Genomic DNA, 26,382 nt, shown 5'->3' with positions numbered 1-26,382 from the left:
GTCTTGTGGAGCTGATAGCTAAGTGCTCTCAGCTATCATCTAAGCAACACAATCCTTCACTCTGCAACCTATGCTGTGTTCTTGTACAAGAAAGTACCTCCCTTGGTTTTGAATTAAAATAAATGAATAGCACAGTGTGTTTTTCTGCTGTTTAATCATTTAAACTTGGTGCTGAGTAACTGTTGTGTCTAGAGTAGGTTATGATACCATTCTGGGAGAATACTGCCTCATCTTCTGTTATGGCCGAGCCCACTGTTTTGTACTTTGGGGGGGGGGGGGGAAGGGAGATGGTTAGTGAGTACACTTAGCGGAGGCTAACATAATTCAAAATCATGTCTCCATGTTACTTGCCGAGCTTTATTGGTAATTTTTATTTGCATTGGATTCTCTCACATTCTTTAGGTTTCCACCATGTTCTTGCTCTAGGGCTGTTGCCACTTCTCCCCCCCCCCCCCCCCCCCCCCCCACGTCACCAGCAGCAATACTGTGACACCTACACAGGACCTCCTATCTGCCATCACGTGGCCAGTAAGGCAAAGACGGCAGCAGCAGCTCCTGTTTGTGCCCAGTTCATTACTTTATTTTCTCTTGTTAATATAAAAGTGAAATACTCTTAAAACCAACAACAAAAAAAATACACCCACCCACATCATGTACAAAAGTAGGCCATTTCTGAGCTATAATGATGAAAATCAGGCCGTTGCTGTTGCTTGAAGCTGTGCCTGGAGTGTGTCCAGCTGTTGGAGACCTGGAAGCCAAGAGCCTGGGTTGGAGGTTGTTCACGGTGTGGGGTGTTTCTCAGCTGTGTCAGGTGCCACTTTACCTGCAGGCCACAAGTACATCTTTTAGTGCCTAACTCCTTTGCTGCTATGGTTAAACCTCCCCCCCCCCCCTCCTGTGTATTTTATCATAAGAATGGGGTGGGGGAAGGTTTTACTATCGTTACTGCTTGGAAGGATGGGTCATGATAGCAGGACCCCAAGAGCAAAGTCAGGAATTATTTATTTTTTGGTCACAGAAAGAGTGAAGAACCACCTTCCTGGAGCTAGAAACTGAAACTGTACAGAATTTAAGAGGGCACAGACAGAAGAGACCAGGTCCCAAGTACCTGACAGAATCCCAAGAGTAGTAAGATTCCATGCAACCACTCCCAGAGCAAGCGGTGGCTTCCCCCATGTCTTATCTCAATAGCAGACTATGGACTTTTCCTCCAAGAACTTATCCAAACCTTTTAAAACCCAGATACACTAATCACTGTTACTATATCCTCCAGCAAAGAGTTCCAGAGCTTAACTCTTTGTTGAGCGAAAAATATTTCCTCCTATTTGTTTTAAAAGTGGTTTACAATTGTATAAAATTATAAAACATAGAGAAGATAAAGAACTACAATTAAACAGGAAAGACCTATAAAATCATTCCAAGATCCAAACAAAAACAAAGGGTAAACATAATTAGACCTAAAACAAACAGACATACCATACCAGTGCATCTAAACTCCCACCCCCACCCCCCCCAAAAAAAAAAAAAAATCCTGGAGGGGCCACAAGCCAGATGGTTTTCAGAATCTCCCTAATCAGTGGCGTTCCTAGGGGCGCTGACACCCGGGGCGGTCGCCAATGCGCCACGCCCCCTGGGTGCAGCGCCCTCCCCCCCGGTGCAGCGCGAACCCCCTCGTCACCCCCCCCCCCAGCGAAAGAACCCCCCCCGGGTGCACGCCGCTGGGGGGGGGGTGCAACGCGCCGGTCAGCTTCGTTGTTTCCATGCTCCCTCTGCCCCAGAACAGGAAGTAACCTGTTCCGGGGCAGAGGGAGCATGGAAACAACAAAGCTGACCGGCGCACGGCACCCCCCCCAGCGGCGTGCACCCAGGGCGGGCCGCACCCACCGCCCCCCCCCCCCTTAGTACGCCACTGTCCCTAATCACTAGGCATGATGTATATGTGCAAACAATGGATGCAGTGAATATAAATATTCAGTAGAGATATCCTGAGAACTGGACTGGTTTGCTGCCTCCAGGACTGCAGTTTGGCAGCTGCTGAGAGATCAGCCAGGTAGGTGCTGCAGATCAATAGTGAAAGGTTATCATTTGGAAAGGCTATAGAGATCCAGGAGGCCAGATATTCAGGCAATGGCCATGCTAATATTAGCAGGTAATATTAGTGCTTTGTAATTAGACATGGAGTCTTCCAAAATTACATAGTAACCTATGGAACTTTGTAAATCTAAGTGATTGGGGATGAGCTAAAAAGGGGGATCTTACAAGCTCATCTACCCTGGAGATTACAGAGGAGGAGGATTGTTACATGCTAAAGAGGTCATGGAGCATGGACAGGATGACTCAAACAGACTGGATGAGTGACTTCTCTATTTGCATCTCCCAGATAGCGACTCATTGATATAGGCGTATTCACTGGTGTGCTGGAGCAGGCTCTCACAGGCTCGCAAGAGCCGGTTGTTAAGTTTTTAGGAGCCGGTTGTTAAAGTAGGGTCCTCCATGGCTACTTTAACAACTGGCTTCCAAAATGTGGGCTTGGGTCCCCTGCTGAATTATCTTTTACTTTGCTGGTGGGGATGCTGAGCCCTGCCAGCCAAGTAAATAGACTACTGCTGCTCCCCGCTCTTTGTTTCCAGCTCTGAGCAGCAGGTTGGGACTTCTCGAGCATGTGAGAGAAGTTCCAGCATGCTGCTCAGAGCAAGACGTTGGGAGTAGTGGCAGTCCATTTATTGGCTGCCAGCAAAGGTATGCCTAGCGTGCCCGCACGAAGTGAGGGAGGGGAGAGAGGCAAATGTTGCTCCCCAACCCCACCCCCGGCCACCCCTGGCCCCTCCAACTGCAGAGTTGGCTACGTCCGGAGAAAGAGCCTGTTGTTAAAAATTTACCAGCACACCCTGGGCGTATTTCTCCCAGACAGGCATGTTCGAGTAAACTTCCCTGCTCAGCTTGTTGTTAGGTTCCTGTGATCACTATTGTTTCTACACCTCATCTGCCATCCCCATTTCCAAATATTCTTTCTCCCACCACCACAGTTCTCCTTCTACCTTTGTCCTTTTGCACTGCTTCCCCAGTTCTCTCCTCATTTCCTCTTCATCCTGCTTCTTTGTTTCTCCCTCTTCCTTCTTCAACCCCCTCATCAAAAGTAGACTCTCTTTCCTCCACATTCTCTTCCCCCCCCCCACCCCAAACCCACCACCCCCACCACACCACACACTGATTTGTTACTGAACTAACTTTTATCATCTTTGGTGCTTGGAGGTATTTTTCTGAGTCTGATTTCCTTCTTGTCAAAGCCAGATGGATCCTGGACCACACAGATAAAGGTGAGATCATAGTCTGTCTCTTTAACGCTTTTGAAATGCAGAGCTCTTTGGAGAATAATAATCTTGTCTGACTTAGGTTTTCTGAGGAGAGGAAAAAAAAGAGAAAATCAATGTAAGTCTATTTGCTGGTGACTGTAGCTGCATAAATTTTCCATTCTCTAATCTGATTTCTCCAGTCAGTTTGTTCTGTCTCTGCTAATATGGCTATTGGTGTACTATAGATATTCCTCATACCCTAGGTTGACTGAAACCTACCTGTAATTGCACAGACAAGCCACCAGGTGGTGGCAGCTCCTCATGTACTAACTAGCTTATTGCCTTGATGTTACTACATCCTTGGACTTAAGCTACTGCAAAAGGAACTACTGGGTTCTGCATTTGTCCCTTTCATCTGGCTTTGAAACAGAGGTTCTCAACCCCAAAATACTAGGACTAGGGGGCATGCAATGAAGCTACAATGTAGTAAATTTAAAACGAATTGGAGAAAATTTATCTTCACTCAACGTGTAATTAAACTCTGGAATTCGTTGCCAGAGAATGTGTAAAGGCGGTTAGCTTAGCGGAGTTTTAAAAAGGTTTGGACAGCTTCCTAAAGGAAAAGTCCATAGACCGTTATTAAATGGACTTGGGGAAAATCCACTATTTCTGGACTAAGCAGTATAATATGTTTTGTACATATTTGGGATCTTTCAGGGTATTTGTGACCTGGATTTGCCACTGTTGGAAACAGGATGCTGGGCTCGATGGACCTTTGGTCTTTCCCAGTATGGCAATACTTATGTATATGTGCTTATGTATGTATATGCCTTGTCATACATTCTGTGACTGGTTGCAGGGGGCCTGGCTGTTGTGGGGTGGGTCCCTCAGTGATTCCCCCACCCCTGAAGGGTGGCCTAGCATTTGAGTACCGGCACCTTTTTCACTAGAAAAAAACGCACTGGTATTATCTATCTCAAATCATCCGGCACTTGATGTCATAGGACTGGAGCAGTGATGAAGATACTCTTCGACATGTCAAAGTGAGTTTTTACAGATTTATATTTCAACGGTTTTTTATTGATGATGTACCACGTCAATCGAAACCAATAAAGTCAAACATTTTGTAAACATTTAGTCATGTCATAATTGTACATGTGCATCTAGTCTAACATCATCATCATTATTTTACATCCTTTCCTCCCCCTTCCCCCCCCCCCAACCTCCCCTTTATTTTACTCCTTTACCTTTATCTACTTACTAGTAAAAAAGCCCCGTTTCTGATGCAAATGAAACGGGGGCTAGCAATGTTTTCTTCTGTGTGCATGTGGGAGTGTGTGTGTCCCTGCCCTCTGGCCTCTCTCCCCTCCCCCCTCTGAGTCCTTCACTGTTACAGAGCCAGCGATTTGATTTCGTGCTCTGCTGTTTTCCTTCACTGACTGTCTTACAGAGAGGGCGGGGCAGACACTCATAGGGAAACCGGATATCTCACGATTCTCACCCCCTTCACACTTCCGGCTGGAGGCTTCATAGAACGTTGGTGTTGCCTTTTATATAGAGAGATTTCATGGTAATTATACTAGCAATATCTATTACAGGTCTTAACCGGTCCAAAATCCGGAGCAAATATCTGCTGGATGTCTCACTATCTAGGACGTATCCAATTTGTTAAGCACTGCACTTCTAGCCTTGTGGGAGATATTTTGTAAATATTTAGACCATATATTAACAAAGACCTTTCTTTTCTTTGGGTTACCGTAAGCCTCCCTGGCCTCCCAGAGCATTAGCTCATGGAACCTATTTCTCCAGTACCAAAAGGAGGGTGGCTCAGCCTGCGGCCAATGTCTGAGTAGACATTTTTTTTCCCTTACACAAGAATAACTCCTGATTTTTGTCTGAGATCCCATAAGCATTGTTTTTTACAGATTTAAACAAAAAAAAAAAACTTTATTAAATTTGAGGACAGCCTTCTCCGTGGGCTGTGAAGCAGTTTACAGCAAGATGAAACTACTACTACTAGTCTGTGTAAATCCATAAAACATATTATGGGATAACCTTTGAAAAAATAATCTGATGCTGGATAATGTACGCTGCCTTGCCCTCTGCTCCTGTGCCAAAGGGGTATTTAACCCCTCCAGTCGGTTCAAAACTCTGCTGCCCGTCTCGTCTTCCGCCAGGGTCGCTTTACTCTTACTACCCCTCTCCTCAAGACCCTTCACTGGCTCCCTATCCGTTTTCGCATCCTGTTCAAACTTCTTCTACTAACCTATAAATGTACTCACTCTGCTGCTCCCCAGTATATCTCCACACTCGTCCTTCCCTACACCCCTTCCCGTGCACTCCGCTCCATGGATAAATCCTTCTTATCTGTTCCCTTCTCCACTACTGCCAACTCCAGACTTCACACCTTCTGTCTCGCTGCACCCTACGCCTGGAATAAACTTCCTGAGCCCCTACGTCTTGCCCCATCCTTGGCCACCTTTAAATCTAGACTGAAAGCCCAGCTCTTTAACATTGCTTTTGACTCGTAACCACTTGAAACCACTCGCCTCCACCTACCCTCCTCTCCTCCTTCCTGTACACATTAATTGATTTGATTTGCTTACTTTATTTTTTGTCTATTAGATTGTAAGCTCTTTGAGCAGGGACTGTCTTTCTTCTATGTTTGTACAGCGCTGCGTATGACTTGTAGCGCTATAGAAATGCTAAATAGTAGTAGTAATCTGTTCCCTTCTCCACTACTGCCAACTCCAGACTTCGCGCCTTTTGTCTCGCTGCACCCTACCCCTGGAATAAACTTCCTGAGCCCCTACGTCTTGCCCCATCCTTGGCCACCTTTAAATCTAGACTGAAAGCCCACCTCTCGTAACCACTCGCCTCCACCTACCCTCCTCTCCTCCTTCCTGTACACATTAATTGATTTGATTTGCTTACTTTATTTATTTTTTGTCTATTAGATTGTAAGCTCTTTGAGCAGGGACTGTCTTTCTTCTATGTTTGTGCAGCGCTGCGTACGCCTTGTAGCGCTATAGAAATGCTAAATAGTAGTAGTAAATCTGCCTAGATGTTTCTTTTGTAGATTTGTGGTGTGTTGAATAATAAATTTGAACGTGAACTTAAACATCCAACTCCCAATACTTAAATTTGGGTTTTACAAAATGTGACCTTCTGCTAGTGTCTGGTTTGGGCACAAGTAGGGACTGGACGAATGTCTCCCAATAGCATTCAAAGGATGCATTTGAGAGTGATTGGGAAATACTTTTATTGGTGATATCAACCGTATCAGGATTCTGCCTCCTGATACAGTTGATATCACTAATAAAGCTGTTTTGCTCTCACTCTGAAGTGTGTCCTCTGAATTCTATCAGAAGACGATTCACCCATCCCTACCTCTGTCTACTTGCATCATATCCGCAGGGCCGCTTTGACCTTTCTTGTTTTGCGCTGTTTAGTTTAGAGTATCTAATGATGAATTGATTAACAAATGTTTAAAATTTAAAAAAAAAAAAAAATTAGAACTGCTTTCCATCTTACACCCTGGGGGGAGGGGGGGTGGTCTCGTGGCTCATGTAATGACACAAGGACCAGATTGGAGGAAGGATTATTTAAGGAAAATAAACCAGCAATGCTGACGGGGTGATTCTGCATTTCAGGGTTGGGAATAGTGATCAGGGTCATCGATAAACATGTAACTCAACCAGCTTTTTCCAAATCCTTTTCCAAAGATTTTCAGGCTGAGAAAAAGGAAGTAAAAAAAAAAACCAAGGACGGGCCAAACCTTACACTTGTTTTCCTCCAATAAATTGGGATTCTTGTTCATCCCAGGGTGCCTCTGACCATCTCGTAGAGCAGAAATGTAGGCGGGGAGGATTGGTTAAGACAATGTCTTTCTTACCTCTCCTGTACCTTGCCCTCTGTCACTCGCCCGTCCGGGTACTGGTTCTCCACAAAGGTGCCATTAGCCAGCCAGTAGATGAGCTGAAAGGGCAATTTCCGCTTCCGGAACTGTGCTGTGCAGTTGATTGTCAGGGCTTTATCTGGGGAAGGATTGGAAAGTGGCAATTAGGCATTAGCATCTGTTTGCGAGTCCTGCATAAACCCCCCAGCTCTTTCATAAGTACATAAGTACTGCCATACCGCCCATCAAGCCCAGCATCCTGTCTCCGACAGAGCCAATCCAGGCTTCAAGAACCCAGCAACCCCCCCCCCCCCAAAAAAAAAACCAAAACTTAATTCTTAATAATGTTCAATGGTCTTTTCCCTCAGGAATCTGTCCAAACTCCCTTTAAATTCCGTAAGGCCAGTTGCTGTCACTACATTCTCTGGAAACGAGTTCCAGAGTCTGACTACACGCTGAGTAAAGAAAAACTTTCTCCTATTTGTTTTAAATCTACCATATTCTAGCTTCATCTTGTGTCCCCTGGTTCTATTGCTGTTTGAAAGTGTAAACAAATGCTTCACATCTGTCTGCTCTACTCCACTCATTATCTTGTAGACTTCTATCATATCACCCCTCAGCCGCCTTTTCTCCAAGCTGAAGAGCCCTAACCTTCTCAGCCTTTCCTCAAAGGGAAGTCGTTCCATTCCCTTTATCATTTTCGTCGCCCTTCTCTGCACCTTCTCTAATTCCTTTATATCTTTTTTGAGATGTGGCGACCAGAATTGTACTGTATATGTCTGGTAGTGCTATAGAAATGTTTAGCAGTAAACTTCCCGTGTGCAAAATCTACATCCCTCTGTTGTCACAAACTCCACCCTAACCCGTAACAGTTTGGTGCTGTAGGTGCAAAGGACAGCCATTCCCAACCCAGTCCTCGGAGCACTCCTAGTCCTGTCGGATTTTCAGGGTGCCTCAACTACATGCAAATCTCACTTATGAATATTCATTGTGGATATCCTGAAAACCCGATGGGACTAGGTGTGCCCCAAAGCCTGGGTTGGGAACGGCTGGCATAGGAGCTCAATCGCAGTAGAACACAATAAGTACATAAGTAATGCCACACTGGGAAAGACCAAGGATCCATTGAGCCCAGCATCCTGTCCACGACAGCGGCCAATCCAGGCCAAGGGCACCTGGCGAGCTTCCCAAACATACAAACATTCTATACAAGTTATTCCTCGAATTGTGGATTTTTCCCAAGTCCACTTAGTAGCGGTTTATGGACTTGTCCTTTAGGAAACCGTCTAACCCCTTTTTAAACTCTGCTAAGCTAACCGCCTTCACCACGTTCTCCGGCATAATGCACTAGATTAAAAATGTGAAAAAAACAGTCAATCTTACAATACAAGTGCAGCATCACAGCAGATGGTCAGAGCACCCATGTTTGAAAACTGACTGACAACGTTGACACCTCTTGTGTTCTGAGGCATGAAACTGTGTTGCATTGCAAAGCACAGTAGTTGCACTTTTGAGTAACAAACCACAAAAAAGGCGGAAGATAAACCAAAACAGACCAGAAAAACCACAGGGAGTAAGAGCACCAGAAAAGTTTAATAGGACCCTACATGGTCCGTGTCTCGGCCAACAGGCCTTCCTCAGGGGTCCTGAATCTGACATTTACAGGTGCACCTCCGAGATACTCATAAAACAAAAAGCTAAATGTCCAATGAAACTTGAGACCGTCACAAAAATGCTAGGGCTCAAAATGATCAGCACCCACCCGCTAGTCCTGCCTAATAGTGGACAAAAGCGCGTATGCTAGAGAAAAAAGCGCTTCTGTCATTTAGCTTTTTGTTTTATGAGTATCTCGGAGGTGCACCTGTAAATGTCAGATTCAGGACCCCTGAGGAAGGCCTGTTGGCCGAAACACGGACCGTGTGGGGTCCTATTAAACTTTTCTGGTGCTCTTACTCCCTGTGGTTTTTCTGGTCTGTTTTGGTTTATCTTCCGCCTTTTTTTGTGGTTTGTGTCTCATTTTACGGGAGATTTGGACCTTCCTTTGGTTTGTTTGGCACTTTTGAGTAACATATTTACAAAAGCTCACAGTCTCAGGATGTGCAGTTTCCTTGTTACCATGCAGTAGTAGAGTGTGCGGGGGGGAGGGGGGGGGGGTGAGATCAGTTACCTAGTTCTGCATCAGCGGTTTTATTTGTTTCGATGATCTTTGGTTCTCGTTTACTGGCACCACCCTCTGTAATTGGAAGAAAGATGTTTAAATAAGGATGCACATGGTATTACTTCATTTGTTCTTCCCTGGGTCCGATATCCGCTCACTCCACCCCATAACCAGCAAGAGGAGAACTTACAGCACCCATCCTTGGTTTTCGGTGCAGAGACCCATAATGGAAGCAGAGCTGGGGCAGGAGTAGTGGACGTCCTAGGCCTCTAGTCTGCAGCCCCTGCCCCCCCCCCCCCCCATAACATACCTTTTCATAATTAAATAATCATGATAAATGACAAAAAACGCCTATCAAAATGCAGGTTAAAGCAGGTGGTGATCGTTTGAGGTTGTTTGGCTATTGGACCTATTGTTTTGCTCTTTTGACTGCATCTGTTCTTTGCTGTCTCTAAAAAACTTCCAGTCTAGATGACTACCTAGTCTTGCCTAATGGTTGGGCTCTGGAAAAAGGATTGTATCAGAGCAATGCACTCAGATTTCCAGTTTCATTAAATTATTGGCATGACAATTAGAAAATAATCCATAAGGGGGGGAAATGGAAATGGGACTTGATATACTGCCTTTCTGAGGTTTTTGCAACTACATTCAAAGCAGTTTACATATATTCAGGTACTTATTTTGTACCAGGGGCAATGGAGGGTTAAGTGGCTTGGCCAGAGTCACAAGGAGCTGCAGTGGGAATTGAACTCAGTTCCCCAGGATCAAAGTCCACTACGCTAACCACTAGGCTACTCCTCCACTAGCAACATTCCATGTAGAAGACAGCCCTTGCAGATCAGCAGTGCAGCCGCACATGCTTCTGTTTCTGTGAGTCTGACGTCCTGCATGTGCACGACCGCATTGCTGATCTGCAAGGGCAGGCTTCTACATGGAATGTTGCTAGTGGAATAGCAACATTAACATTCCATGTAGAATCTCAAATAGGGAAAGGGAAATGGGGCTTGATATACCACCTTTCTGAGGATTTTGCAACTACATTCAAAGTGGTTTACATATATTCAGGTACTTATTTTGTACCTGGGGCAATGGAGGGTTAAGTGACTTGCCCAGAGTCACAAGGAGCTGCAGTGGGAATTGAACCCAGTTCCCCAGGATCAAAGTCTGCTGCACTAACCACTAGGCTGCTAAAGAGGTTAATAAGAGGAAAAGTATTTAAAAAAGTAAGGACAGTAACAATTGTATAGCATACAGAAAAGGAAAATGTCAGATTTGAGTACTGGGTCTCTTTATCTCCAGGATAATCCCTGAGGTTGTGCTCCTTCCTTGAACTTAAAGTGCAGGATCCCTTCCCCCTTGTTAAATCAGAGATAAAGGGGTTAGAATTGACACTAAATGACCACCTATTTCCAGTGGCATAGCTACGGTTAGGCCTGGGTGGGCTGGGGTCCACCCAGAATTGTGGCACTCTTGCTCTGACTGCTTGGGATCCCTAAACCCTGCCAGCTGAAGACTTCCTCCTCCGGCAGCCAGCACTCTTCCAAATGGCTGATGCTGACACCGGCCCTTCTGCTCATGCTCAATTTTCATGCATGAGCAAGCCCTGAACAGTCATGGCCTGCCGGGGGTGGCATCACCTCAAGGCCTTTGTATTATGTCTTTTTTTTGGCTGCGTTAGCATGCGGCCACTGAAAAAAAATCACCCTAGGAAAACATACCGCTTTCTATTATGGATATGCAGCCACCACTGCCCCTCCAACTCAGGATGCAGCCACTGTTCCCCTCTTGGGACACATGTAGCTGTCGCCCCTCGCTCACTCAGGCTGCCACCGTTCCCTGACCCCTACTTTCCTGTGTCTGCGCCTGCTCCTCCCCAGCCTCCTAGGGGTCCCGGTGCTGGGGTCTGTCTCTCTCCTGCTCCTGTGTGCCGGGAGTAGGAGAGAGACAGACCCTGGCGCCGGACCCCCCTTGGAGGCTGGGTCTGAGAAATTTTGCCTCCCCCTGCTCCCCCTCCTTTTGGCGGCTCTGGATACGCTAACTAATGTCAATGCATTAGCTGATTGGTGCATCCTTATCCATTCTCCATGCCTGACATGCCAAAAAAAAAGGAATATAAAAAAATAATATCATACACTTAGCACATGCAGGTGGCAAAACTAACGCAAAATGCTTGAGTGGAATGGATCCTCAGGAGCTTAGCCGAGATTGGGTGGCAGAGCTGGTAGTGGGAGGCAGGGATAGTGCTGGGCAGACTTATACGGTCTGTGCCAGAGCCGGTGGTGGGAGGCGGGGATAGTGCTGGGCAGACTTATAAGGTCTGTGCCAGAGCCGGTGGTGGGAGGCGGGGCTGGTGGTTGGGAGGCGGGGATAGTGCTGGGCAGACTTATACGGTCTGTGCCAGAGCCGGTGGTGGGAGGCGGGGATAGTGCTGGGCAGACTTATAAGGTCTGTGCCAGAGCCGGTGGTGGGAGGCGGGGCTGGTGGTTGGGAGGCGGGGATAGTGCTGAGCAGACTTATACGGTCTGTGCCAGAGCTGGTGGTGGGAGGCGGGGATAGTGCTGGGCAGACTTATACGGTCTGTGCCAGAGCCGGTGGTGGAAGGCGGGGCTGGTGGTTGGGAGGCGGGGATAGTGCTGGACAGACTTATACAGTCTGTGCCAGAGCCGGTGGTGGGAGGTGGGGTGGGTGGTTGGGGGGTGGGACTAGTGCTTGTCAGACTTATATGGTCTGTGCCAGAGCTGGTGGTGGGAGGCGGGGCTGGTGGTTGGGAGGCGGGGCTAGTGCTGGGCAGACTTATACGGTCTGTGTCAGAGCTGGTGGGTGGGAGGCGGGGCTGGTGGTTGGGAGGCGGGGCTAGTGCTGGACAGACTTATACGGTCTGTGCCCTGAAAAAGACAGGTACAAATCAAGGTAAGGTATACACATGAGTTTATCTTGTTGGGCAGACTGGATGAACCGTGCAGGTCTTTTTCTGCTATGTTACTATGAGTGGGTCCTGCTTGAGGTCATTTTTGCTGCATTAGGCATGTTAGCAGCTTAGTAAAAACACCCCTGTTTGTTGCAAACATATTTCCTTTTCTTTAAAGAAAATGGAAAAATCAGAGGAAACAAACCATTAACACAAAGAGCAGCATCTGGGTATATGTGCAAATGAACCAAATACCTATGAACAGAAGTTCTCCCCTGCTTGCTAAACGGTTTCTCTTAGCACAGAGATGCCCAAAGCTTGAGGTGAATTAAAGCAACGTACTGCACACATATTCCAGTTGGTGATTACAACAAAATCTTGTAGGGCCCCCAGGTTTTTAATTTCTGCAGAATTATTCATCTTCAAATACATGTTAAATTCTGTACCACTGTTCTGACAGTAAGTAAACTGGGCCACTGCTGCTCTGGCCCTTCTGAATGCAGCAGGGACATTTGGAAAGGGGACACCCCCCCCTCCACCCCCCTTCCAAATAGCAAACAGAGTGAAATCTATTCTAGATCAGGCAGGTTCCTATTTTGCAGAAATCTAGGTCATACCGCTGCCACCGCGCTGAATCCACATTCACAGACTCTATACTTTCACTTATACTTTACCTGGATTTGATGCACACAGAGCAGAAACACAGAGCAGCAAAAGGGACAGGAAATGAAACCTGGAGCCTGAAACCAGAAGGAGATAACACTGTAACTAACATCTCCAGCAGTAAAGCCAACAGCCCAGAAAAGTAGCAAATGATACGCGCCCTGTTAAAGTGACAGCAAGGCGGATGTGCTTAGCGCAGAAGCGTTTCACGGTAAGCCCAGCTCCTGTGCGCATACACCAGGCAAACCCGAACGTGAAGCAAACATTGGCGTCTGTTTTTTGCACCTTTAAATATAAGCTTTTCAATTTTTTTTTTTTTTTTTTTTTAACTTGGAAGGACTTATATTTAAACCCAGGAAACAGGCACCAATGTGTGCTTTCACCTGCTTTGCTCGGACTGATAAGGGCCGGTCAAACCCAGTAAGCAGGGTAAGCACCACAGGGGGGCGCCTGCCTTCAAGGGCGCCGCTGCAGTGCTGTGCCACCATACCACGCTGCACTTGGGGGCTTAAATCTTTTATTTACCTCCGTCCCAGCGTCTGCGTCATTTCAAAGCCCTGCCCGTCTCTAGCCTTCCCTCCCTTTGTGAGTTCGTTCCCGCAGAGTCCCGCCTTCTGACGTCATTTCCTCGAGGGCAGGACTCTGCGGGAACAAACTCACGAAGGGAGGGAAGGCTAGAGATGGGCAGGGCTTTGAAATGACGCGGCCGCTGGGACAGAGGTAAATTTAAAAAAAAAAACTTAAACCACGCAGGGTGGCAAGAAGAAAAAGAGGAATGTTGGGAGGAGAAGAGGGCGGGCAGGTGGGCATAAATGGGAGGGGGATGGAGGCGAAGGAGAATCGCTGGACAGGGGCAGGGTGGGAGAAGAGAGAAAGGATATGGGGGGGGGCTCTGCAGGGGGGCGCCAGAGACCCTAGGACCGGCCCTGGGACTGATGCACTTTTGTTTTTGTTTTTTTTCAATTCTGCTGCTTAGGGGCTTGCTTGGGCTTCCTTCTGCTTTGAAATTGAAGACAAAATGGCAGATTTTGAAGAAAGAATCATGAGAAATCCTCTCTTCAAACCCCCTAAGGCCTGCTCCGAGCTGTCTTTGCTTTGTGTGCTCTTCTCTGAGCATTGGGAGGGAAGAGGAAATGAGCTCATTAACATGCATTTGACTGCTGTGGCGTGCTATTTAAACTTATTTTTGGTGCACGTGTGTCCCATGCTAGAGCCTCTGAGCATTCTGCACTCATTAATGTTGGCGCTAGTCCAGTGGGAAATGGCCTCTAGCGCCTGCGTTTGCTTCTGAGCATCAGGACCTACATGTCTACCTGATCAACCCCTACCCCTCCCATCTCTACCCCACCTCTTTCACAGGAGTGGCGCTGCAAACGCAGAGAAAGGTGAGGGAAGACAGGCATCCACCCCTCCCGGGATGCAGAAATCTGTTCATTTGGAGGAACCACATCGACCAGATTGTCAGACCATTTTCCTTTCTTGGATGCAGATTCTGCACTTCCGTCTCATTAACAACAGACTTGAAAGCAATCAACGAAACAACTATCTTACGAAAATCTCTGAAAACATTCTTCTTCAACAAGGCCTACAATTGAGAACCTATCGCCTCACTAAGTCACCTCACCAACCCACTCAATTATGAATGCCCAACTCTATAACTACCCTAATCACTCTCTTCCTTCTTTTCTCTTCCCTTCCTTGATCGCTACACATTACTAACTGTATCTGATATCCTGAAATGACAATGTTAACAAATCTGTGTAAGCCACAATGAGCCTGCAAATAGGTGGGGGAATGTAGGATACAAATGCAATAAATAATAATAATAATTAATAATAATAGTAACTGGTATCTGCATACAGAAAATGCAAATGCTTTGCTTTCCCCTGACCTTGACTTTGCGTTACAGCAAATATTTCCATGACATCTTTCCAGTGCTTTGAAAAATTTTGATTAAGTACCTTAGTTTCTCGCCTCTCTTTCTATGGGTCTGTTTTCATCCAGACCTTCCTCCCATCGCCCCCTCTCCCCCAAATCAGAGGAATTCCCTGTTTTTGTTTTTTAAAATCTGCGTGATGCTTGCAACAACGGCAGGAGCAAAGGAGTGAGCTCCTGCTGCTGGGTCAAGGATGAATTCTTGGGGAGGGGGGTTCTGGTATTCAGGGAGCAATAGCTGGGAATGGAAGGGGCTGATGCTGGGGGGAGGGTGGGAGAAAGGGATAGGTATCAGGGCTGGTCCTAGGGTCTCTGGCGCCCCCTGCAGACTATGAGTTGGCGCCCCCCCCCCCACATCTCCTTTCTCTCTTCTCCCACCCTGCCCCTGTCCAGCGATTCTCCTTCTCCCTCATCCCCCTCCCATTTATGGCCACCTGCCTGCCCTCTTCTCCCCCCAACATCACCCTTTTTCTTCTTGACACCCTGCGTGGTTTGTCTTTTTTTAATTTACCTCTGTCCCAGCGGCCGCATCATTTCAAAGCCCTGCCCGTCTCTAGCCTTCCCTCCCTTCGTGAGTTCGTTCCGTCAGAGTCCCGCCCTCAAGGAAATAACGTCAGAAGGCGGGACTCTGTGGAATGAACTCATGAAGGGAGGGAAGGCTAGAGACGGGCAGGGATTTCATATGACGCGGCCACTGGGACGGAGGTAAATTAGATTTAAAACCCCAAGGGTGGCACAGTATGGTGGCACAGCGCCGCAGCAGCACCCTTGAAGGCAGGCGTCCGCCTGTGGTGCTTACCCCGCTTACCGGGTTTGACTGGCCCTGACAGGTATGAGGGGGAGAGGAAGAAGCAAGAACTTATGCAGTGGAAGGTGGAGGGGAGGGAGTGAAGGGACTGATGCTAAGAAGGAGAGAATGCAGGGCCAGTTGATGAATATTAGAGAAATAGATGGGGATACTGGGAAAGGGGTGAAGGAGGCAGGATAGCAGATACTGGGGACATGGCTCCTGTCCTTGCCACAACCTCCAGCCGCAGTCTCACAAGACTGCAGTTAGAGATCGTGGCGACCATTTTGGCAGTTGAGAGAACGCAGCCAGGAGCAACTGGGCATTGCTTTTGCTCCAGCCACCACTAAGACCACCAGGGATGGACACTAGTCCCAGGTAAAGTGAGGGGGGGGGGTCTCGCATATGAGAGAGGGCAGGAGGGGGGAGGCTTGTTCTCTGCGTGAGAAGGGAAGGAGAGGGGGGTGGGAAAGCAAGGGCAACCACTATAAAGTTTCGGTTCCAGCTGAAAAATGCACTGGCATTGTCAGCCGGAACTGAAACAAGGCTGAAGCTGAAAGCCAAATTCCTTCGTCCTCTAACCTTAAGTCCAAAAAGTGGGTTAGCTATATGGCACAAGCTACACAACCAGCTTCCTTCTGGTCAGAGGCCATTCTCACAATATGAGTCTTTTTGTACTACAACCTATGGAAATGCCCTGATCAGAGAAACAAAGGAAGCCATTCTTCAGTTCCCCAGAGCCTGGGTGTTCTAGGCTGTGATGGAGATGGACCTGCTCAGTTGAAAAATGAGGTGGTTCTGTTCCAGCCTACAAACACCCCTCCTGACTTTGGACAATCCAGTCCCGGATTCACTGGAGCCTCAATTGTCCCCCTTCTCCCCGCTTAAGTGTGGATATTAATGACAATTCAGTTGCAATTTCTTCAGATAAACGCGCGGGCTTAATTAAGTGTTCAATAAAAACATAACTGAAAGAGCCACTCTGGGATTTGACTTTTACTATGCCGTCTTCTGTACAATCGTTGATATTTAAAAATACAAATGTAATTAAAACTCTTTCTGAGGCTGCTCTTACTCAAACACAGGCAATTACTACTACTTAACATTTCTAAAGCGCTACTGGGGTTACGCAGCGCTGTACAATTTAACATAGAGGGACGGTCCCTGCTCAAAGAGCTTACAATCTAAGAGACAAGTGAACGTAGAACGTTAATGTTAAATGTAATTACTAAACAAGCCTTGGAAGTGAAATCACTAACTGAAAGAACTCAGAAAATGGAACTTGTGGGTCAAACCCCGATGAGAGAGAAGAATTTCACTTCCAGACGCTTAGAATATTTGGCGAACCAATCCAGGAGACTTCATTTGAGGCAAACTAATTTTCCTAAATCACCTTTAAGTACACCTATACAAATGGTTACAAAATATTCGATGGAGATTTTAGGTATGTCAGAAGATTCATTGCCACCCATAACTCAAGCGTATTATCGACAAAGTAATATTAACAAATTTACCAGGAAAGACTCACTCCCAAGGAGGAGAAGCAATGAATGTTACATCTTTTTTTGGAATCCTCATTAGAGGTTATAACTCAAAGGACAACTATGTTGGACCTCTTTTATCCTGGAAATGGATAGAGATGCAGTTTTGAAACTTTCTTTTCGTCATTTAGATTCTATTTTTTTGGGAGGGTCTAAAGTAAGAATTTATCCTGATATGTCTAGGGAAACACAGAAAAGACGAAAGGCTTTTATAGCCTCACGTGCGAGGACTCTGGCGGTAGGTGCAAATTTTGTACTAAAATTTCCTTGTGTATGTCGTATACTTTTTCAAACTAAACAATTTCAGGTTTTTTGACCCTAAACAATTAGAAGAATTTTTATTAAGTAAAGACGAGGTTTAATGTGACTGTTTAATTCCAGATGATGCACTGAAAGATAGCTTAGGATAAGCAACCTGGATGAACTGCTGTATTATTGTAAGGTTATTTCCAGAAAACTATTTATACCTTCTTGGATCAAATTTCCTAAATATTGTGGTCGTTAGGATTTATTTTCTAGTTAATATATTTTATATAAAGTTCAGGAATGTATTTTCCAATTTCCTATATTGTCACTTATATAGGTGTATAATAAGATTGTATAAAAGCTATAAATAAAATAATAAAAAAAAAAACCCATAATTGAAAAGGAGTAGGGTGGACTCAGTCTCTGCTTTGACTGTGCAGTTAGTAGTAAGTTGCAAAGTGCTGACTTACCTAAGGCCATCTGGCTCAGGTCTGTGCTTGGCATCCTCTGACTTTCTGCAGCTCTGCAGTGTGATGCTGTGAAGGGCAGGCTGAGGAGGACTCGGGCTCTCTCTCTATTTATGTGGTTTTAAGATTCCCCCATGATGAGTCAGCTTTTGCACGCTAAGTCATTTCAATCTAATTTAGTTTTTTGTATTTAAAATGATATCCTACTGTTATGCAATCAGTTACTAGATAGCAAGTGCCGTTGACCTTTAAAGTAGCCGAATATCTGGGAATTTTAGGAATTTGAAACTGAAAGTTGCTCGAAGCTGGACCAGGGGGCTGGATTTGGCCATTCGTATACAACTCTCCTCTCAAGGAAGTCTGGAGAAAGCAGATTTAGGATAAGATACCCGAAAAGGGAATTTCCTCAGTCCCCAGGCAGGAGGGCTTCCTGCCATTGCTCAAAAATGATATCTATTTTATTGTATTTTTTTATTTTTATTACATTTGTACCCCGTGCTTTCCCACTCATAGCAGGCTCAATGCGGCTTACATATTATATACAGGTACTTATTTGTACCTGGGGCAATGGAGGGTTAACTAGCAGCCAAACATGGAGTATGTGGCTCTTCTAGCCAAGGACTGTCTCTGGGACAGCTGGACTAAAGGGGGTGGGGAAGGAGGGGGCAAAACTTTCTAAACTAAATAGGGGGAAAGAGCCGAGCAGGTATCAGCAGAGCTCCCAGGGCAAGATTTATCTCTTAATGCTCCTATTGACCTTCAAGTGCAGTCAATCTGCAGCCCCCCATTACCTCTCTACCCTCCTCTCCCTGTATGTTCCCACCCGTAACCTCCGCTCTCAGGACAAATCACTCCTATCTGTACCCTTCTCCACCACCGCTAACTCCAGACTCCGCCCCTTCTGCCTTGCATCACCTTATGCCTGGAACAGACTTCCTGAGCCCATACGCCATGCGCCCTCCCTGCCCATCTTCAAGTCCTTACTCAAGGCCCATCTCTTCTTCCTTGCTTTTGGCGCCTAACCACCTTCCCCATTCATGATACCTACACTGACTACATAGTTTGTCACCTTTAGATTGTAAGCTCTCTTGAGCAGGGACTGTCCTTCCCCTTGTTTAAAATTGTACAGCGCTGCGTAACCCTAGTGGCGCTATAGAAATGCTAAGTAGTAGTAGTAGTAGTAGTAGTCTTAATGCTCTTGGAATAAGTTATTGTAGGAAACGTCCATAGGGCGTGGCTGCTGATGCACGGATAAGTGGGTGGAGGAAAACCTACCGAATTCTACTAATCAATGGGACTAGCGTTCAAATTCCACTGCAGCTCCTTGTGACCTTAAGCAACTCACCTGCCCCTCATTGCCTCAGGTACAAACTCAGATCGTGAGCCCTCAAGGGACAGAATATTTATTTATTTATTACATTTGTATCCTGCACTTTCCCACTAAAAGCAGACTCAATGCGGCTTACATAGTAAAAGGTAACACAGAATTTTGTTATGTAAAGTAGGAAATTAAGTATAACATAGTAACATAGTAGATGACGGCAGAAAAAGACCTGCACGGTCCATCCAGTCTGCCCAACAAGACAACTTTTTGTGTATACCCTACTTTGATTTGTACATGTCCTCTTCAGGGCACAGACCGTATAAGTCTACCCAGCACTATCCCCGCCTCCCAACCACCAGCCCCGCCTCCCAACCACCGGCTCTGGCACAGACCGTATAAGTCTGCCCAGCACTATCCCCGTCTCCCAACCACCGGCTCTGGCACAGACCATATAAGTCTGCCCAGCACTATCCCCGCCTCCAAACCACCAGCCCCGTCTCCCAACCACCGGCTCTGGCACAGACGGTATAAGTCTGCCCAGCACTATCCCCGCCTCCCAACCACCAGCCCCGCCTCCCAACCACCGGCTATGGCACAGACCGTATAAGTCTGCCCAGCACTATCCCCGCCTCCCAACCACCAGCCCTGCCTCCCACCACTGGCTCTGGCACAGACCGTATAAGTCTGCCCAGCACTATCCCTGCCTCCCACCAGTAATGATGGGTAGTAATAGGATGGATGGGTAGGTAGAGACAGGTGATAGAGAGGAGGGTAAGGTGGGAGATAGAGTCTGGGTCAATGTTGTTTTCTCTTCAGTATATGTAAGGTAGATGGGTTCATAAGATTAATCTGGGTCCTTTGGGTAGGTTTGCTTGAATAAATGGGTTTTTAGTGCTTTCCTGAATGGTACGTGGTCATGGATTGCTCAGATAGGTCTAGGGAGAGCGTTCCAGAGTTGGCTGCCCAGGAAGGAGAAATTGGATCCATAATAAGTTTTGTACTTGAGACCTTTACAGTTGGGGTAGTGCAGGTTGAGGTACTTTCGCGAGGATACAGACATGTTTCTTGCTGGGAGGTCGATCAGATTTATCATATAGTCCAGAGATTCTCCGTGTATTATCTTGTGGATTAAAGTCTGGGCTTTGAAGTTGATAAGTTCTTTGATTGGGAGTCAGTGTATTACCCACTATACCCAAATGCAGACAATAACAAAATAAAATAACACTAGCCAAAGAAAAATCAAAGCTGTACGAAGCCGATGTGACACCAGACCATGAGCAGCTGATTGTAGCTGAGGAATTGGCCTGGTGGAGACTAAGCACAGTAAAATACAGGAAATTAACGGTGATAATTGGAAATAGGGGTATTAGACACTCTAGGTAAACGTTCAGCCTTCAGCCCCCTCCTTTATAGGCCGGAGTCCTTCAAGAAAAGGGAATAGCGTGATCAACAGGACTCTTCCAAAAAAACCTGGGAGACGTGTAAAACTCGTTAATCAATACTAAAATAGGACTCGACACGGCTCTGTGTTTCGGCAATGTGCCTGCATCAGAAATCTGTGAATGGTGAAAAACATTTAAAATGTACAAAAAAGGGATTGAGTCTTTAGAAAGACTAACGATACTGATACACCATTGAAGGTCGTAGCGGCAGCAGAAAAAGATGATGTCATCCAAGGGCACTGGGAAAATGCCAAACTGGCTCCCTTGGATACAATATTTCTCCGAGGACAAACAGGCTGCTTGTTCTCACATGTGGGTCGATGTCCACGTCGGCCCGGGAACCGGCATTTTGCAAGCAAAATATTTAAAAAGTCTTGCCAGAGTCTTCTGGCGCACATGCAGCGTGCACCACGCATGCGCAGACCAATTTCCCGCCCGTCGCATGAACACGTTCCTCAGTTATTTTTTCTCCGCGTTGAGGTGTGGTTGAGTTTTTTTCCGCTCCTCTCAGGCCCGGGAGTCTCATCCGTTTTGTGGCTTTTGCCTTATTTTTTTCCTTTTTTTAATAGAAATTTACACTTAAAAAAAAAACTTCCCATAGTTTTCTTTATTTTTTGCCCTTTTAAAGTTTCCTTTGTTTTTTGACACGGCCAGCTTAAGCTGCGTGGTCGAGTTGTTCCCTTCTTTTCGTGCGTGCCCTTTTTTCTTTTAACAGGCACGATCGCATCTTTTAATTTAGCTGAAGCCGTTTTTCCTTCCATGTCATCGAAGACACCCAGCTGCTTCAAACGTTGTACTCAGTGCAACTGGATCATCTCAGGTACCGATACCCACTTCTGGTGTATCCAGTGCCTTGGGCCCGACCATAGCCCAGCCGCTTGTAGTCTGTGTCTTCGTATGAAAGAATGGACTCAAGCGTCTCAAGAAGACCAACAAGAGAAGCTTTTTGGAGCTCGGTCCGGTCCTTCAACATCGACATTGGTACCGAGGTCGGCAGCATCGACATCGAGGGAAGCATCGACGTCGGGAGCGAAGGTAATGGCTGCGGAACGACCAACTCGTGCTGGGAGGCATCGAGTGGGTCTCCACCTGTCTCGAGGCCTCCTGTTAGGCAGGCCCCCCGGGACCGACCGTCGGACCCAGCCCCGAGGAGACGTGAGGATTCCACGTCTTCCTCATCAGTACCGAGGAGTCTCGATGACGGGCGTCGAGCGAAGGCAAAGAAGCACCATCATCGTTCTCCTTCGACACACTGTGCTGGGAGCTCCGGGGCGTCGAGGGATTCGGTACCTGAGAAGCGTCAGCGCCGAGAGGATCGCTCTCCCTCTATTTAGGAGGTGCCAATGCGTCGGTCTAGCAGCCCGGTACCTGCTCCCGAGCCTCGACATATTCTGCCACCGGCTCTTTTACCGACCCCACAGCCTTGTCTGATGGCGGCTCTCAGCGAGCACATCAGGGCACTGCTTCCAGAGCTTGTGGAAGGGTTGCAGCGCCAGTCTGCTTCGGTGTTGGGGGTGCTTGCGCCTTCAGTACCGTCTGCTGCAGTGGTATCTGGCCCTTCGCCTGTGGTGAGGTCCACGACTTCAGTGCCACCTGCGGCATCGGTGTTGGCTGCCACCCAGGTCGACTCCCCTTCGACGTCGGTGGAGGAAGCTTCACCGGAGTCCAGGTGGGTGTCGACTTCTCGGCACCACAATTGAGGACGTCGTTCCTCGTCATCGAGGCAGGCTCAGTTTCGGACTGTTCTGAGAGATGTCTTGTCCAATACTGAAGATGAGCATTTGTGGGAGGAAGAGGAGGATCCCAGATACTTTTTTTTTCTGATGAATCCTATGGGATTCCTTCTGAACCTTCCCCTCCACCAGAAAGGAGACTTTCTCCACCGGAGAGTCTATCCTTTACCTCCTTTGTCTGGGAAATGGCTGTGGCTATTCCCATCCCTATGGAGGTTGAGGATGAGCCCAGGGCTGAGATGCTCGAGATCCTGGATTATCCTTCTCCGCCTAGACAGGCTGCAATGGCTCCTTTGCATAATGTACTGAAGGAAGTCCTTATGCGAAACTGGTAGTTCCCTCTATCGAATCCCATGATCACGAAAAGGACTGAATCCCAATATCGGATCCACAGGGAGCCTGGATTGATGAAGTCTCAGCTACCTCACAATTCCATGGTGGTGGACTCCGCTCTCAAAGGAGCCAAGAGTACTAGGGACTATGCCTCGGCGCCCCCAGGCAGAGAATCTAGAACCTTGGACTCTTTTGGGAGGAAGGCGTATCAGGCCGCTATGCTCGCTGCCAAGACCCAAACATACCAGCTCTTCATGAGTATCCACTTGCGGAACTCGGTGAGGCAATTGTCTAGCTTAATTGATGCACTCCCTCCGGAGCAAGCTGAGCCTTTTCGCCAGGTGGTCAGGCAGCAGAAGGCGTGTCGAAAATTCCTGGCCAGGGGTACGTTCGACACTTTTGATGTAGCATCCAGGATTGCTGCCCAAGGTATAGTGATGTGCAGACTCTCATGGCTGCGTGTCTCTGACCTGGATCATTTGGTCCAGCAGTGGATGGCGGATGTTCCTTGCCGGGGGGATAACCTTTTTGGTGAGAAAGTAGAGGATCTGGTTGACCAGCTCAAGAAGCACAATGATGCTATGGTTTCTCTCTCTCGCCGGGCGTCTTCTGCTACTACCTCCTCATCTAGGAGGTTCTTTGAAGGGAAGAGGAGTGCTCCCTATTCTTATGCTAAGTGTAGGTACACTCCTGCTTCTCGGCAGCCTGTCTAGGCTAAGTCCCAGCGCGCTCGTTCTCGTCAACAGCTGCGCCTAAGGCCTCTGTGGCTCCCTAGCAAAAGCAAGGGACGGGCTTTTGACTGTCTCCAGTTCAGCATAGCCTCAGTAAAAGTGTCCATGTCGGACGACTTGCCGGTTGGGGGGAGGTTGATATTTTTTCACCAAAGGTGGCCTCTTATAACCTCCGACCAGTGGGTTCTTCATATATTCCAGTCAGGATACACCCTAAATCTGGAATCCAAACCTCCAAATTGTCCACCGGGAGCTCATTCTTACAGTTCCCAGCACAAACAGGTACTTGCAGAGGAACTCTCCGCCCTTCTGAAGGCCCAAGCGGTCAAACCCGTTTCACCAGGAAGGGCTGGGATTCTGTTCCAGGTACTTCCTTGTGCAAAAGAAAACAGGGGGGATGCATCCCATCCTAGACCTAAGGGCCCTGAACAAATTTCTTGTCCGAGAAAAGTTCAGGATGATTTCCCTAGACACCCTTCTTCCCATGATTCAGGAAAACAATTGGCTATGCTCTCTGGAGTTAAAGGATGCTTACACACACATCTCGATACTTCCAGCTCACATGAAGTATCTTTGATTTTGGCTGGGAACACAACACTTTCAGTACTGTGTACTGCCTTTTGGCATGGCGTCTGCGCCCACAGTGTTTACCAAATGCCTAGCTGTAGTCGCAGCGTCACTATGCAGACTTGGGAGTGCATGTGTTTCCTTATCTCGACGATTGGCTGGTGAAGAGCACTTCGAAGGAGGGTGCTCTGAAGTCCATGCAAATGACTATTCATGTGCTAGAGCTACTGGGGTTCGTCATAAATTATCCCAAGTCCCATCTCACCCCAGTTCAAAAGCTGGAATTCATTGGAGCCCTGTTGAACACTCAGACAGCTCGAGCTTATCTTCCCAAGACAAGGGCAGACAACCTTCGGTCCCTGGTGTCCATGGTTCGAGCATCTCACCAGGTCACGGCTCGGCAGATGTTGAGACTTCTGGGGCACATGGCCTCCACAGTTCATGTCATGCCCATGGCACATCTACATATGAGATCAGCTCAATGGACCCTAGCTTCCCAGTGGTTTCAAGCTGCGGGGGATCTAGAGGATGTCATCCAACTGTCCACTGACTTTCAGAATTCTCTCCACTGGTGAACGATTCAATCCAATTTGACCATGGGACAACCATTCCAAGTTCCTCAGCCACAAAAAGTGCTGACAATGGATGCATCGCTCCTCGGGTGGGGAGCTCATGTAGATGGGCTCCACACTCAGGGAGCCTGGTCCTTTCAGGAAAGAGGTCTGCAGATCAACCTCCTGGAATTAAGTGCAATCTGGAACGCTCTAAAGGCTTTCAGAGATCGGCTGTCCAACCAAATCATTTTTATTCAGACAGACAATCAGTACATAACATAAGTACATAAGTAATGCCATACTGGGAAAAGACTAAAGGTCCATCGAGCCCAGCATCCTGTCCTCGACAGCGGCCAATCCAGGTCAAGTGCACCTGGCAAGCTACCCAAATGTACAAACATTTTATACAAGTTATTCCCGAAATCAGGTTGTCATGTATTACACCAACAAACAGGGGGGCACCGGATCTCGCCATCTGTTTCAGGAAGCTGTCCAGATGTGGCTTTGGGCTTGCCGTCATGGCATGTTTCTCCAAGCCACTTATCTGGCAGGCATAAACAACAGTCTGGCCGACAGGTTGAGCAGGATAATGCAACCTAACGAGTGGTCATTGAAGATGGGCGTAGTCCGCAAAATCTTCCGAGCATGGGGCACCCCCTCGGTGGATCTTTTTGCCATTCAGATCAATCACAAGGTCCCTTAGTTCTGTTCCAGACTTCAGGCCCATGACAGACTAGCGTCCGATGCCTTTCTCCTACATTGGGGGACAGGCCTTCTGTATTCGTATCCTTCCATACCTCTAGTAGGGAAGACTTTGCTGAAACTCAAGCAAGACTGCAGAACCATGATCCTGATTGCACCCTTCTGGCCGTGTCAGATTGGTTCCCTCTTCTTCTGGAGTTGTCCTCCGAAGAACCGTGGAGATTGGAGTGTTTTCCAACCCTCATCACTCAGAACGAGGGGTCGCTTCTACATCCCAACCTCCAGTCTCTGGCTCTCACGGCCTGGATGTTGAGAGCTTAGAATTTGCCTCCTTGGGTCTTTCAGAGGATGTCTCCCGAGTCTTGCTTGCTTCCAGGAAAGATTCCACAAAGAGGTGTTACTCTTTCAAATGGAGGAGGTTTGCCATCTGGTGTGACAGCAAGGCCCTAGATCCTCTTTCTTGTCCTACACAGACCCTGCTTGAATATCTTCTACATTTGTCAGAGTCTGGTCTCAAGACCAACTCCGTAAGAGCTCACCTTAGTGCTCTTAATGCTTATCATCACCGTATAGAGGGTAAGCCTATTTCTGGACAGCCTTTAGTTGTTCACTTCATGAGAGGTTTCCTTTTGTCAAAGCCCCCTGTCAAACCTCCACCAGTGTCATGGGATCTCAATGTCGTTCTCACCCAGCTGATGAAAGCTCCTTTTGAGCTACTGAATTCCTGCCATCTGAAGTACTTGACCTGGAAGGTCGTTTTCTTGGTGGCTGTTACTTCAGCTCGTAGAGTCAGTGAGCTTCAGGCCTTGGTAGTGCATGCACCTTATATCAAGTTTCATCACAACAGAGTAGTGCTCCACAAGCACCCTAAGATCCTGCTGAAGGTGGTGTTGGAGTTCTATCTGAACCAGTCAATTGTCTTGCTAACTTTCTTTCCCCGACCCCATACCTGCCCTGGCGAAAGCAGTTTGCACACCTTGGACTGCAAGAGAGCATTGGCCTTTTACTTGGAGCGGACAAAGCCCTTTAGACAGTCCGCCCAGTTGTTTGTTTCTTTTGATCCCAACAGGAGGGGAGTCGCCATCGGAAAGCGCACAAAC

General features: G+C 47.3%; 1 protein-coding gene across 1 annotated transcript; it reads right to left on the bottom strand.

The window, feature by feature from the left end:
* Positions 1–602: 602 nt before the first annotated feature.
* On the bottom strand, positions 603–17,933 carry LOC115468211 (interleukin-1 receptor type 2-like). The gene is made up of 6 exons (XM_030199746.1): positions 17,900–17,933; positions 12,932–12,997; positions 9,359–9,424; positions 7,189–7,330; positions 3,229–3,398; positions 603–823 (listed from the first exon to the last, which is right to left on the bottom strand). The coding sequence occupies exons 1-6, from the start codon at positions 17,931–17,933 to the stop codon at positions 780–782; spliced, it is 522 nt and encodes a 173-aa protein (XP_030055606.1). The 3' UTR covers positions 603–779.
* Between the last annotated feature and the right edge of the window lie 8,449 nt (positions 17,934–26,382).

Source organism: Microcaecilia unicolor, chromosome 4 (genome assembly GCF_901765095.1).
Source record: "Microcaecilia unicolor chromosome 4, aMicUni1.1, whole genome shotgun sequence".
NCBI lineage: Eukaryota > Metazoa > Chordata > Amphibia > Gymnophiona > Siphonopidae > Microcaecilia > Microcaecilia unicolor.
This window is presented reverse-complemented; position numbering and strand designations above follow the sequence as displayed.